This window comes from Chironomus tepperi, unplaced genomic scaffold (assembly GCF_022539635.2).
Source record: "Chironomus tepperi strain 1889 unplaced genomic scaffold, CSIRO-AGI_Ctep_v1 contig_337, whole genome shotgun sequence".
NCBI classification, from domain to species: Eukaryota; Metazoa; Arthropoda; class Insecta; order Diptera; family Chironomidae; genus Chironomus; species Chironomus tepperi.
In genome coordinates this window covers 2,151,000-2,165,550 of record NW_027226459.1, presented here as the reverse complement: position 1 = coordinate 2,165,550, position 14,551 = coordinate 2,151,000, and the positions used below count along the sequence as shown (strand labels likewise).

The 14,551-nt window shown below is 34.7% G+C and overlaps 1 protein-coding gene across 8 annotated transcripts in view; it reads left to right on the top strand.

Annotated features, from left to right (window-relative positions):
• The window catches only part of LOC139093698 (uncharacterized), a 118,469-nt gene that overhangs the window by 69,902 nt on the left and 34,016 nt on the right, over positions 1-14,551 (top strand). For 7 of the 8 annotated variants that reach the window (XR_011544727.1, XR_011544726.1, XR_011544725.1 and 4 more), the window contains 3 exons: positions 8,165-8,345; positions 9,106-9,421; positions 9,586-9,959. Coding sequence is in view for 5 of the 8 variants with exons in the window: in XM_070644505.1 (XP_070500606.1) it covers positions 8,165-8,345; positions 9,106-9,421; positions 9,586-9,959 (871 nt within the window). In the remaining 3 variants the exon portion in view is untranslated. The remainder of the gene's footprint in view (positions 1-8,164; positions 8,346-9,105; positions 9,422-9,585; positions 9,960-14,551) is intronic. The other variant, XM_070644504.1, reaches the window with a different exon arrangement.

Here is a 14,551-nt window from a genome sequence, read left to right as displayed (position 1 = left end):
GTAAATCCATAAAGTTCTAACACCTTGCCTGGATTTTTCATATTCTTTTTGTACTACATAAAAGCATATACTTATGAATAAGAAGTAATTACAACTCCATGTATCACATAACTTCTTAAATTTTTTTTCCTCCCATTATTTAAGCATAGAAACAACAACAACAACCTGCGTTCGAAATATGATATACTGTATATGCATGAAAACTTTTCTTTACACTGTGCACATGCTGAAAGCTGCTTTATTTATAATTCAAAGTATAAACAATAATAATTACACTTTCCATCATCGCTACTTCCTCTTTATCCCTTATTTTATGATAAAAAGTTTTCTTTAGGCGAGCTATGCATTCATATTGTTCTTCTAAGAATGTTCATAGGTATATTTTATGTTTATATGTGATATACAGGAGCATAATATCATACTTTATGTCGAGTATGCTGCGAGAAATAATAAAATAATAAAAGTCAGGCTCGTTTATTAATGATGTTCATTAAAAATGGGATTTTTCGGGCAGTTTTGGGTAATTTCGGGTGCTTTCGGGTACTATCGGATCATTTCGGGCTCTTTCGGGTATTTTCGGAAACTATCGGACTCTTTCGGGTAATTTCGGGCATTTTCGGGTTCTTTCGGGTATTTTCGGATTCTATCGGATAATTTCGGGTTCTTTCGGATAATTTCGGGCATTTTTGGGTACTTTCGGGTACCATCGAGCTCTTTAGGTTAATTTCGGGCATTTTCGGGTAGTATCGGGTACTTTCCTGCACTTTCGGAACTAGACTTGACAATTTTCATACTTGTGCAATAACGAATCGCCTTTTGTCTCTAAAATGCTCTGAAGTCAGTCGTCATGAAGTCATCAGACTAATCTCAAATCTCAATCATCCGACGTCATTTATAAGCATCCCCAATGAGAGATTCTTAAAGTCTGGACGACGAACAGAAACGATGCCTCTGAGGCAATTTACCTTAAACAAATATTATGTCCCCAAATGCAAAGACACGACGACTGGTACTTTTACGACTGGGGTACTTTAAATGAATGTATAAATTAAACAGCACTGCCTTTGATGCTGTTATCTGTCTTACTTTTCTTTATTTTTTTACACAAGAGAACAAAACAACTTTTTTATAAAGAATTTTTTCGTCGACTTTCCTTATGCTGTACACTGACTTCCTTCAACATTTCTTTACCGTCTCGTATGAACGGAAATGGCATTTGTACAGCAGTAGATATTATGTTGTCTTTTGTGGCCAATCTAGGAATAAAAAAAAAAGAAAAAAATGCAAATCTTTAATGGAAATTTATTCAAAAAAAGAAACACAGCAACAGCAACTGGAAGCATAAGCTAAAATGATGAAAAAAAAATGTTACAAGAAAAAGCAATAAAGTTTTATTTTGTCAACATGACAAAGTAGCACGACAGTATATACTTTATGTATATATATACCGCAAGGCGTGAAGGAATGATATGAACAGAACAAAAAAAAAATATGTAAACTCTATCATCTTTTACTGAACATTAAACAAAAAAGAAATAAGAAATATTTTTCGTACAACCAAAAAATAAATCATCGCTCGAATCCGCGATAGAGATGAAGGAACAAGGAAGCAATGGTGGATGAGTTTATGGATGTTGTTATGGTTGAGAGCGCATTGAAGAGAATACAAAGTTTTGGACAAAGACGATGGTGATTGAATTATTAAGGAGCAATTTTGAGGTAATCTGGAACTTATCATGGAGATTTGATCTGCTAGATCAACGGTGGGGAATCTGAGTGCTGCGACAGACTACTTTATCGTGTCTTTCCACCAAGGTGTGCCCTGGAACATAAAAGGTAGCTGATCACTGTGTTAGATACTCTGGACAGTGAGTTGTCGCAAATTAGATCAGCAGAGGATGACAGGAAATATCTGGAAATGACAAAGAACAATAGAAGATGCCAAAGAATGACACGGATAAACAGAGGATGACACAGAACATCCAGTAATAATAGAAAATATCCGGGAACGACAGAGGTAGCAAAGGAAAGAGTACAACAGGAATGGACATGAATATATAGAGGATGACACAAAATGACAAGACATGACACAAAACTTCTTGGATTGAAAGAAAATCAAAGGAATTAAACGAACAATTGTTGGATGTGGGCTGTGGTCCAATATAATGACAATAACTGTTCAATGAGCTCTGGATTGAGAAAGAAGATTTAAGTATGCTTTGTGTTACTCTCCTAGCACATTAGTCCGTGGTTCAAATGTAGGAGTTGCGACTGGAAATTTTAGAACGTGGGTTCGAATCCCAAACTTGCTTTATAGGGCAATCAAGTCCACGTTATCACTTAAGACAATATTATCTTTAAAAGTTCCCGATGTCGCGATTTCAAGGGTAGTCTCGGTCTCGAGAATTTGCAAAAACCGACATCATGACCTTTGGGAAACCTGGTGTGAATAAGAAGTACTCCTAAACTACCATTGCTAAAAAGGTCACTTCAAATGTCATTGAAACTGTATCCATCACTCTGAACTTTTGTTGACTCACTCTCAGCCAGGAAGGTCAAGTTCATAGGTCACAATTCTCAATAAATCCTTGGCAATTGATGAAAATGTCAAGAAAAGGATTTGAACAAGATAGATGATATTTACCTAATAATTAAGTAGTAATTAGCAGCTTTCATTCAATGAACTTTTTAAGCACCTACTCAATGTCTTCTAGATATTGATGCTCTTCTTATACAAAATTCCTGCTAAAAAGGGGCAAAATTCTTTTATCGTGTAAGAAAAAAGGAAATATTTCTTGTATATATATGAAAATTTGTTGCATACTACACAATGTCTACACATGTGAGTAATAAGATGAAGAATGTAGTCGAATTTCCATTTCCGAATATAGGAGTCAGGGGAGGGTTCTATTATTGTTTGATTTATGGATTTTTATATATCGCAACAGACGATAATCGAGAAAAAAAGAAGCAAGTAGAAACAGTTTTTTAGAATTGCTAAAAATTGCTTCCCGACGATACCATTAACATTTTTCTTTTTGCCTTCAACACACGAATATGTCTAAACAGTTGGCTGTGTACGACTGTACATGTGTATGTTTGAGTTATAAAGAAGCTTAACAAATCATAATGGATTTTTCTCACTCTCACTTTTTCCTCCAACCTCATCCTTTGACAAGTACTTACATTCTAAGTCTAAATAAAAGATTCTAATATATAGGAAGTATTTGGATGTGATGGACGTCAAAAGGATATTGTTGAATTTGATGAAATAGGTTGTATAAATGTTGGGGGGTTTCCTAGACATGGAATAGATTTGCTTACTCACTTCGCTGGCCGTATAGACCATCTGTGATCCATGGCTTCTCCCAATTGCCATGTAAAACTGACTCTATTTCTGGCTCCTCTTTACAAAATTAGCCTGACATGGACAAGACCTCCGTATTAACACGTAGAGAAGCTGTAGCTTATAATTAGATTCGAAACGACTTAAATAAGACAGTAGATGAAGATACTACTAAGTTTCCTGTGGGATTTGTTGCTTGATCTAGTAGAACATTAAGAGTTGTACAATGATTGCCTAGAGCAAAAGGTTTAAATGAGCATTGTGTTTTGCTGTTTAACAACCCGCGTTAGCTCAACAGGCAAGAGCACTTGATATGTTGTAATTGAAAGAGTGCAGGTTCGAATCCTACTCGGCATATAATTGTGAAAAAGTGATATTTTCTTTACAACCTGAATTAGAAGTTTCTGAATATGTGTGGACTGACACTGTTGCTACTTATGGAACCTTAGTTCGAATACTATCTAGAATGAGAATCAAGCCTATAAGCATCACCATGCTGTTCTAATGAATCGCTTGTTATTACCACTAAGCTATTAGGATTTGGTTTGAGGATTGACATATCTTCTTATACCATGGCTCAGTATTAGGGGAGGAGTGGTTTTTGAAACATAAGCCCAAGACGTCAATTTTATGCTGCATATGATCTTGAATCTGTGGCATTATATATGAACAACCCCATATATTCCGTTTTCATGTATTTCATTCCTCTTATGTGCTACAATTTTCTTTATGATTGCGTTTTTCGCAAATATTCAACGCAACAAAAACAACAAGTAGCAGGAAAAAGGAAATAAAGAGGAAATTCTTCTAATAACCTCTACGATGATGTTGAAAAATGAGAGTTGGGGGGGTTGAGTTTTGCAACAACAACAAATTCCTTTCCCGGTGACTTGTTAAAGACAATTTTGTGGTCGTCTCTTTAAATACTCTTTTTTATTTTTGGTGCTGCTTCCTTTTCTTTAATGTATAGCAACAACACAACCGAAGATGTTTTTCATTCATGGTATTTGCCTTGTTAGAAAACGAACGCTTCGTTATGCCTCCCACATTAATTTCATTTCCGATGTCTTAAAATAGCAATATGAAAGATAGCGAATCGAATGACATAACGAGATTTTAAAATCTAAATCATACTTACGAGAACCAAAAAAAAAATTACTTTATTTACGCTTCAAGTCGACAAATTTTCTAGAGATAAAACATCATTTGGTATTCCTCATTGTTATCTATGTCTTGAGAATTTTGTGATTTTATTTTTGTGTCTATCTTTTGGAATTGTTTTTGGGGTTGTTTATTGAGTATGTAACGCGTGATAGATACGTAACGGAAAAATAGGCTTTGTGAACCTTAACCCTCTCTGTAACCAAATTTTCGTTGTTTGAGACATGATCAAACAATCAATTATACCCTATGCTCCACCCAGGGCGTGTTCAAGGGGACAATCGTTTGGGGTCGATTACCTTTTAGTTTCATGAAAATTGGACCTTTTGACGCAACCCCTCCTCTTTCTGCAAGAAAATTTGACTTAACTGTGTTGTTTAGGCTGGGCGTAATAAAATCAACATATAAGAAAATTGAGAAATGGGCTTTTGGACCCCAAGCTTTTCACTCTCAGTAGAAAAAATGTTTGTTATTTGAGCCAGGCGTATCAATGACAAACCCAACCATCCTCCTCTAAAGGCGTATGCAGGTGTCAACTTCTTACCCTCACTCTTCAATTTTCCAAGCCAACTCTTAATTTCTGCGATTTATTTCAAAACCTCCCTTTGTTTCTGGCTACGCCTGTTGATCCAATCTCCCTATCCCCTAGAACCCTACGTAATAGAAGGTTATTCATTTATAACGTAACGGTCGTGGTGGGAATGGTGGTTGAATGACGGTCGAGATTTTGGTTACGCCTCAAACAATCAAAATGGATTTTGTAACGGACAAGTGTAGGGTTAGTCGAATGGGGTGACTCGGAGTAAAAACCCAATTTTTCGTAATAAGTGATCGACCCCGTTTTAGTATGCCAAAAAAAAATATATAAAATTCATGAGAGATTAATTTGAAATTTAAAGGGATTACGTTGCATTTATGCTTTATGCTTATTTTCTCTCATTTTTCGTACCTTTTAAGCGTTTGAAATGCTCCAAATAATTTCAATGGAAAGTTAATGTTGTTTTTTATAATCGTAAAGTGTAGAAAATTTTTATTCCTTTTATGCTTTTATTATACGTAACACACAAAAAAAAAAACTGTATTAATTTCACTTCAAAAACGCTTTTTGTGCTTCAATAAAAAAAAGCTTCTTTTTTTCCTCATGCTGTTTGTTGGATGTTGAAAGGAAGGAAAATTATGAAACTATGGCAGTGGCGCACCGCAAAGGACTGGTGAAAAAAAAAGGAATTTAATTTTTTCCTTCCCCCTTTCCTCTACTCTACTAAAAGTAATTCCTTTCATGCTCTTAATGCCTATTTTCATCCACAGAAGTTTTGCCTCGATTCATTTCCATCTCATGTTGCTTTTGTGCTTCTTTTTATAAGAAAAAAGGAATTCTTTTTTTTGTTTTATCTTCTTTGTCCGTTGATCCACATCTCGATTATTTTTTTTATGAACGAAGACATTATCCTTTTGGTCTTGAGACGTCTTAAGGTTTAAGAATGTCAAGTAACTTTTTCTGAAGGACAAATAAATTTGTGGAATGATTTTATATTCATGAAAGATATCTAGAACGTGCAAGGTTATTAAGAATTTTCAGTGTGTAGTTTAACTTCATTTAAAGAATTGAGTGTCCGGTACATTTGAACTTTACGTTTTCTTAGCATAGTTTAACACCCTTTGTTAAAGCTTTGAAGTAATTTGTCATCAATCTGTGTAGTTTCATACTTTTGAGCATTATTTTGCAATTTATCAGCATATTTGTACACCCTTTGATGTTATTTTCATTTACTGTGTAGTTTCACACCCTATCAAGTATATTTTTAGCATATAATGTAGTTTTCTACATATAAGTCTAATTTTACTGCATTGCAACTGAGTATCACGCTCTTTGACATAATTTTGATTCTTTTGTATAGTTTCACACCCTTTGAACTACTTTTTTGGCTCCTATTTACATTCCTTGTCCAAATTTTTCATCATTCAATGAACCTTTTAAGCATTTTGGCAAATTTGTGAAATTTTTCAGCTTAGTTTTACATCCTTTGAAGCAGTTTTATCTTTTTTGAAGTAGTTGTATGCCCTTTAAGGAAATTTTAGACCGTTTCAAATAGTTGTACGCCCTTTAAAGTAGTTTTACATAGTTTGAAGCAGTTTTACATCCATTGATCATTTCATACAGTTTTACACCCTTTAGATTAGTTCAACACCCTTGAAAATACAGTTTCATGCCTTAATAAGCAGTTTTAGGCTCTTCTATTATAATTTGAAGCTTTTTAACCAAAATAAATAAGAAATCTTGCCTTTTGCAACATCAATTCACTAAAAATGCGCCTAGATCAACTCATCAATAACAAAGCCTCCCCTATTTTCCTCTACCTTGTTATACACATAATACACACAACATAATACATAAAAGAATTGAATGAAATACTGTGGAAAAGTTGAAACAATTTTCATTTAATTTTTCTTTTCTATAAAAAAAAAAGTTTTTCCTCTCATTTTTTTTTTAATTTAAGTAGCATAAAAACAATTTTAATGCTTGGAGTATGATGATATTTGAAAATATGATCTCAAACACTTTGTTAAGCAAAAAAACCATTTAAAACAGTATAAAAACCGATTAACGACTTTTGATACTTACCCGAGTTTGCAACACCATAACCATACATTACATTATCGAAGATATAAAAAAATTGTGAATAAAGCTTTAAAAAGGCTCATTTGAATTCAATTTAATTCCTGTAAATTTATACAACTTCCTGATATGCTTCGTTCATTTTCTTTTACTTCCCATTTCTGATAAAAATGTCAGACGTGAGTGTGTGTCAAGAATTTTATTATTCTTTATTTTAAATAAACCATTTTGGGGAGTCGTTTACTTATTACGTAGCTCTTAACAGGCATAGAGCATGCTTTCATGGTTCATGGTGCAAACCGTCAGCACCATGCAGACTGCCTGAATCATGAAGACTACCTGCACCATGCAGACCGCTTGTACCATGCAGACCATCTGCACCATGCAGACCAATTGCACCATGTAGACCAATTGCACCATGTAGACCAATTGCACCATGTAGACCAATTGCACCATGCAGACCAATTGCACCATGCAGACCATCTGCACCATGCAGACTAACTGCACCATGCAGACTAACTGCACCATGCAGACCTCCTATTCCATGAGAGCATGCCCTTTGTCTGTTAGGGAACGTCTGATAATATCTCTTTGTAGTCAATCACTATTTGAAGCTCGAAGGGTAGCAAAATTACAACCCCACCTCCTCCCCTACCTTTCCAATGCGTTACCTAATAAGTGAACGCACCCAATTTGAAAATGGAAGTAAAAATTTTCCGAGATGAAAACAATAAAATTTGTGAGTGTGTATGTGTGCGGTGAGAAGAATAAAATAAGTCAAATATTCTGACAGGGAAGTGACTAGGATGAGAATGAACAAAAAAAAAAATAAAGCGAATGGATGGACAGACAGATAACGTGAATTGAAATTGAAAAACTGTCTTTTCTTGTTTTTTTCCTTTACCCAAAAATCATTTTGACATCTTCACGCAAAACATCAATTTACGTTCACTTGTTTATGAAAATTTAATTTTTAATTCATTTTTTTCTCATTTCTCTTTCCATAAACATCACGTACATGCTTCATTGATCAATTGAAGGTAATTGGCAAACGACAAGGCAATAAAACACCAGGTTCGGAATCGCAATCACAGTCGAGTATTTGCTCAACGCCGGGCCAAAGTTCAGCTAGCAATAAAATATCAAGTGACTGGCCAGATCCACCTGACATTCCAATTTGTAGTACGGAGGATGAAGCAGCTAGTATTTATTCAGACTCAGGTGAGAATAATTATTTTTTAAAATAAATTGAAGTGCTTTTTATGTTGGATCTGCATTGGCATTAAGGAAATGCAAGTAATGCAGTGCTAGGATGTGCTATGCTTTAGGGGGTTGTACGTAAATGACGTCAACTATCCATTTTTTGGGAGACAATCTGTAAAGAAATAAAGAAGGCACCACTAGGGATCCTTTGAGTCTCCGTGACATGTTACATGTCACATGTCGCATGGCACATGTGGTATGTCACATGTCACCGAGCCATTTTTATTTATGTCACTCGGCCTTACTCGAGTTTTAATGAAATGTGAACCCTTTGTGGCTACCAAATGGAGCCATATATTGTCCTTGACAATTTGTAACACGTCATTTGTGATCAACCATTTATCAAGTCCATCCGAAAGCACATACACAAACCAGATATGAAGATATCTGTCTATTCTCAACGGAAAAGTGCCAAATCATTAGCAAAACGAGTCAGTCCACATTAATAATTCTTAGGTTTTTTCCAGATAATAGAAATTTATTGAGACTATTAAAGTCTTAAGTGTCTGTTATGATGATATGGAAACTCCCAAATGATGTGCTACATCACAATGACTTTTTTTTCTTTCTTTAAATTTAATTTTTAATGAGAAAACTTTTATTTTTTTTGTTCCTCATATTCCATTCCCAACTGTCGTTCATCTTTTGACATTTAATTTTTCTTTGTCTTTCCTTTATTAAAAAAAAAATAATATTTTTCCTTCCATTTCTTCTGCAGAAGATGTGATTCCACCTGGAACTGATATAGCAGATGGTAAAGCAACTTATATTATTCGAAAAGGTCGTCGACGACAACGAATCGATGAATTTGGTTCAGTCTCGATGTCATCAATAAATTCAAAGTTAAGTAATGAAGGTTTATGCGATGACGATAGCAATAGTAATGTGGCATTAAATGTGCCAAGTCCAATTTATCCACCATCAATGATGATACCAAATTCACGTCATTCAATTGACCTCGGTGCATCGCCACGAAAGCATATACTACATCAACAGCATTATCATCAACCAAATTTAATATCTAATTCACCAAGGTACGTATGTGATAGCATATAAAGTCATGCTTGTGCTCATTCACTCACTCACATCTTATGATACAAGCATATTGTTAGATACATGCTAGAAATATTTTATGATGCTTAAAGTTCATCACACAACAACAACAAAATATATCATAATCCCTCCCATCATTTCACAGATCACGATTATCATTAGATTTAAGTTCACCAAACACAAATAATACCGTCATTGACCTCCCCAAGTTGGTAACAACACCAACATCATCCACAACATCAACAACAATTAAATCACCATCAGTCACTAAAATAACTACACCAACATCACCATTGGTTGCTAATTCTGCTCCATTTCCATCCAGATATACGGAATTTAAGACATATAGTTCAACATTCGATGGTCTTCAGGCACTCGAAAATCATACATCAAATGGTAATAATATTGTAAATGGTAATCGAGTATCACCCCAAGTGAACAATAATACATCACCTGATAATAATCCACTGATGCGTGTATCATCACTACCTGCAATACCGCCACAGAATCAATTAACAGGTAATTATTAATGCATCAATTGTCAGTTCTATATCTGACATGACATTGTATTCAGTTAGTCCTTTTATTATCCTTATTTATCCATGTGTATGTGCACAATCTCTGTCTGTTTACCATCAACGATAGTGGAAAATTGTAAAGCACTGTGTGCATTATCTATGCAATGCGGTTCAAGAATCCACTTTGACTAATGAACACTTAATATCTGTCGTCAACAAATTGAAACGTCACTGCCTTTTTTTTTTTTTGTTATTATCACTGAATTGCAAAGCACACGAATAATCTACATTTAATAAATCGCCTACAATTTTGAGACAGAGTTGGGTATGAGAAAGTTGAGCAATGCAGTGGTTTAGATCCTGTTAAGCAAACTCTAGTCGGATAATTAAAGTCACATTAAAGTCGGATAAATGAATCAAAATCTAGTCGGATAATTAAAGTCAAACTCTAGTCGGATAATTAATGTCAAACTCTAGTCGGATAATTAAAGTCAAACTCTAGTCGGATAATTAAAGTCAAACTCTAGTCGGATAATTAAAGTCAAACTTTAGTCGGATAATTAAAGTCAAACTCTAGTCGGATAATTAAAGTCAAAATCTAGTCGGATAATTAAAGTCAAACTCTAGTCGGATAATTGAGTCAAACTCTAGTCGGATAATTAAAGTCAAACTCTAGTCGGATAATATAGTCAAAATCTAGTCGGATATTTGAGTCCATCTCGAACTCCTGAAGTGAATCAGATACCAACCATGATTTTCAGTGTCATCCTAGACTCGACTCGATTCTTCCTCCGTTTTTACTAATTTTGCACAATTTTATGAAGTGCCTCCCGATTCGCTTCAACAGTGAATTATTCAAATATCATACAAATATGTCTGAGCACGCAATCTATTTTTTCTCTTCTCTTCACAATTTTCCATGAAATACTTCAAACAAGCAATTTTCCTCCGACTATTATTTTCTCCCTACAATCCTACCCAGTGCCTAACAACATCATAATAAGTGAAAAAGAGACGAAAACATAAAAAGAATCATGACATTTTGAAGTACTTTAATAAATTGTTTCATATCCTTTACTATTTGCGTTATGTACAAACATTGTATCTATAATTTTTTGGAGTGGAGGGGAGAGAGAGTAAGAGGCTCATTCAGCACAAAATAAAGCATGATTGTAAATATGACGTCGGGATGAGTTTTGATATTTTGACGCTGCATTTTTTTTTTCGTATTTCATTCTATTATTGCTGTTTGGATCACATGGGGAGAATAGAACATTAATATCATTTCTGTTTGATAAAATGTTTTGATAAGCTAAGCTACGGCAGTTCCATTTTGACTTGACATTTTGAGAACGTTTGGCGTTTGACTCAATTAAACTTTTTTAAAGGATTTTTTAACGACAAAAATGAAGGAATGAATTTTTTTACAGTCAGTGCTGTCCAAATCTTTTTGTGGCATGGCACATTTTGGTGATAAGCCTCGATGCACCTTGGTAGTAAGTCGTGGTGCACCTTGGAGGTAAAATCGATTTACCAGGGTGATAAACCTCGGTACACCTTGGTGGTAAGACGCGGTACACCTTGATGATAAGCCGCGACACATCAGTGTGACACGCCTCGACACTCTTGGGTGGTAAGCCATGACCAAACCCGCACACAACATGCAGTTAATGACATGTCGGCAACACACTAGTGCAGTGGTGAGCGACATTTGTGTCACGACACACTAATGTGCCGTCATAAGCTATTGGTACTGCTAGAACCATATATCGTGTATGGTTTTGGTCGAGGCTCTGCATCAACATGTGCCACTGATTAGAGGTTACTCACACCAGCACTAGTGTACTCCAAAACACACAGTTTGGACAACACTGCACTACATGTTATGTTACATAAGTATCAAAAAAAACTTTGTCATCTAAAAATAGACGCATTGTACGACATTTTTCCCTCACATGCATGCTCTCATCATAAGAAAAAATGAAGCATGACGGAAGAGAAATAAAGGGGAAAAAGAATGTCTCTCCATTCACTTTCTGTAGAAGCTTTTTCATTCAGAAAATCCACTTACAATGCCTAAAATAAAATGAATGCTTTCTTCACATATTTTATTCTTCTTATGCTTTTGCTTTCAACATCTTTGTTGATGCTATGGATGGCAAAGCAAGAGCATTTTTTTTTACAAAAATGAGGAAAATGGGAATTTGACATAGAAATTTTGTTGAGCGTGTTAGAGTGATGTGAGGGAATAATGTTATGTATCATTTGGGAATACTTGTATTGGATATACACATTCTCAGCATACTGCCAGGTATCAATCGATTATAATATTTTATCGATACGAAAAAGAAATATTTTTCCATTTAAATGATTTTTTGCGTCACTTTAAAAAATTGGATTTAATGTGAAACAAGTGTTGATGGCAGGGGTGTCAATTGAGGGATTTTTGATCTAGTTGGATATTGGAATCAAAGTCTAGTTGAATAATCGGATAAAACTCTAATTCTATTCGTATGATCAAGTTATCCGATCTAGTATGACTATCGAGTTATCCGATCTAATCGGATTATCAAGTTATCCGATCTTGTCGGACTATCAAGTTATCCGATCTAGTTGGATTATCAAGTTATCCGATCTAGTCGGACTATCAAGGTATCCGATCTATTTGGATTATCAAGTTATCCGAACTAATCGGACTGTGAAGTTATCCGATCTAGTAGGATTATTAAGTTATCCGATCAAGTCGGATTATTGGCTTATCCGATAAAGTCGGATTATTGACTTATCCGATCAAGTCTGATTATTGACTTATCCGATCAAGTCGGATTATCGAGTCATCCAATTAAGTCGGATTATAAAGTTATCCGATCTAATCGGATTATCGAGTTATCCAATCTAATCAGATTATCAAGTTATCCGATCAAGTCGGATAATTGAGACAAACTTCTGTAGAACAATCGAGAGTAACTCTAGTCGGACAGTTGAATCCTATTCTAATAGATGTGAGCCATTAAATAGACAAATCAAACATGAAAAGCTCAGATAAATTCCAAAACTTTAGAATATTTCAATCCTTGTGGAAATATTTCAATACCCACCCCTGCCCAGATACATCTACTGCATATTTTAAATGCAAGCACGTCCGTGGTATTTTTAAAAAAGAGTCATTGCACTTTTTCAAATAAAATATAATTTTTTATTGATACATCTCGAACGCGTGATGGGATTGAATTGCGAAAACTTTTATTTTTTTTTTATCAAGCTCGTCTTGTAACTTCTTCATTGAAAAATTTAATAACTTAAGTTTCCATAGTAAATGGAATTTACATGCTAAAAAAAAACTTTGTGCATGCATAAATTGATTTTTCAATTGCTATAAAATGTAAAAAATTTCTCGAGTGCTATGATTAGAAAGTTGATATTCAATAATCATTGCAATGTGAGATATGTGATTGCTGTTCCACTAAGTTCTTCATGGTTAAACGTTACTTTGGAGATGACATTTTATGTATTTTATAGAAAATTATTAGAGCACTTGCTTTGTTGTTACGCTTGTTATCATTTTCAAGAGTATTGTTTGCACAGATGATAAGCAAGTGATAAGTTCTGTTGAGTTATTAGCGTATTGCTTTGGGCTGCTTTTAAGGTATGATGAGTTGTTTTGTCTGTTGAACGTTTAAGATGATTTGAGTACTTCTGAGCAAAGCAGGAAGTGATGAAGTGCTAGATTAATTATATAGATTTGATACAACGATCGATTCCAGAGTAAACTCAATTTAATGTCTTTAGATACTAGAATTGCTATTTGAAAAACATCTATTAAAAGCAATATGCTATCTTACACAGGTTTAAGTTGATGTATTGATTGAGTCACTTACAGACAATCAGCATACTCACCTGAATAAGCGTGCAAATGAAAACATGATCCTTTTCTGTTCGGGAGTATGGATGGCCGATATTACGATTTGTCGTCCTTAGACATTCACCTCTCCTCGGGATTGACCTCTTGGATCTGAGATGCAGAACTACATGTAGTTGATCCTAGTGGTGTAAGATCAGAAATTTCCAGGTGTAATGGCTAAGCAACATAACATAATTTTAAAACGTATCTCTAATTATGACAGTGGTTCGATTCCTACCATAATCGGTTCTCTCAATTGTTATATTCAGCATGTATTGTCGATGTAACAAGGCCGGTTAAGTCAGCAAAAATGCGATTTGAGCTCTAAAATAATCTAAAACAGTGTAATCCAAACGTTATTTATGTTACCGCACATCTTGGTGGTAAGCCACAATCGAAACTACATACAAAACCGCATCATGGCTCTTTCGAAGAATTTCAGTGACACACTAGTGTTAAGGGACACACAGTTTGGACCAAGGATAAATATCGTATGCAGAGATGACTTCATGTAAAATACAGGAAGTGTTGTAAGTTCAGTACTGCACTTTTGGAGTGTCTAACTCTTAGTTTAGACAACACAGATCTAAAGTCACTTTAAAAGCGCTCAAATCATCAAAAACTAAACAATTCTAAAACAGCTACACCCATAAAAGTTTCACACTTCCATATTTGCATCAAATAATCCACAA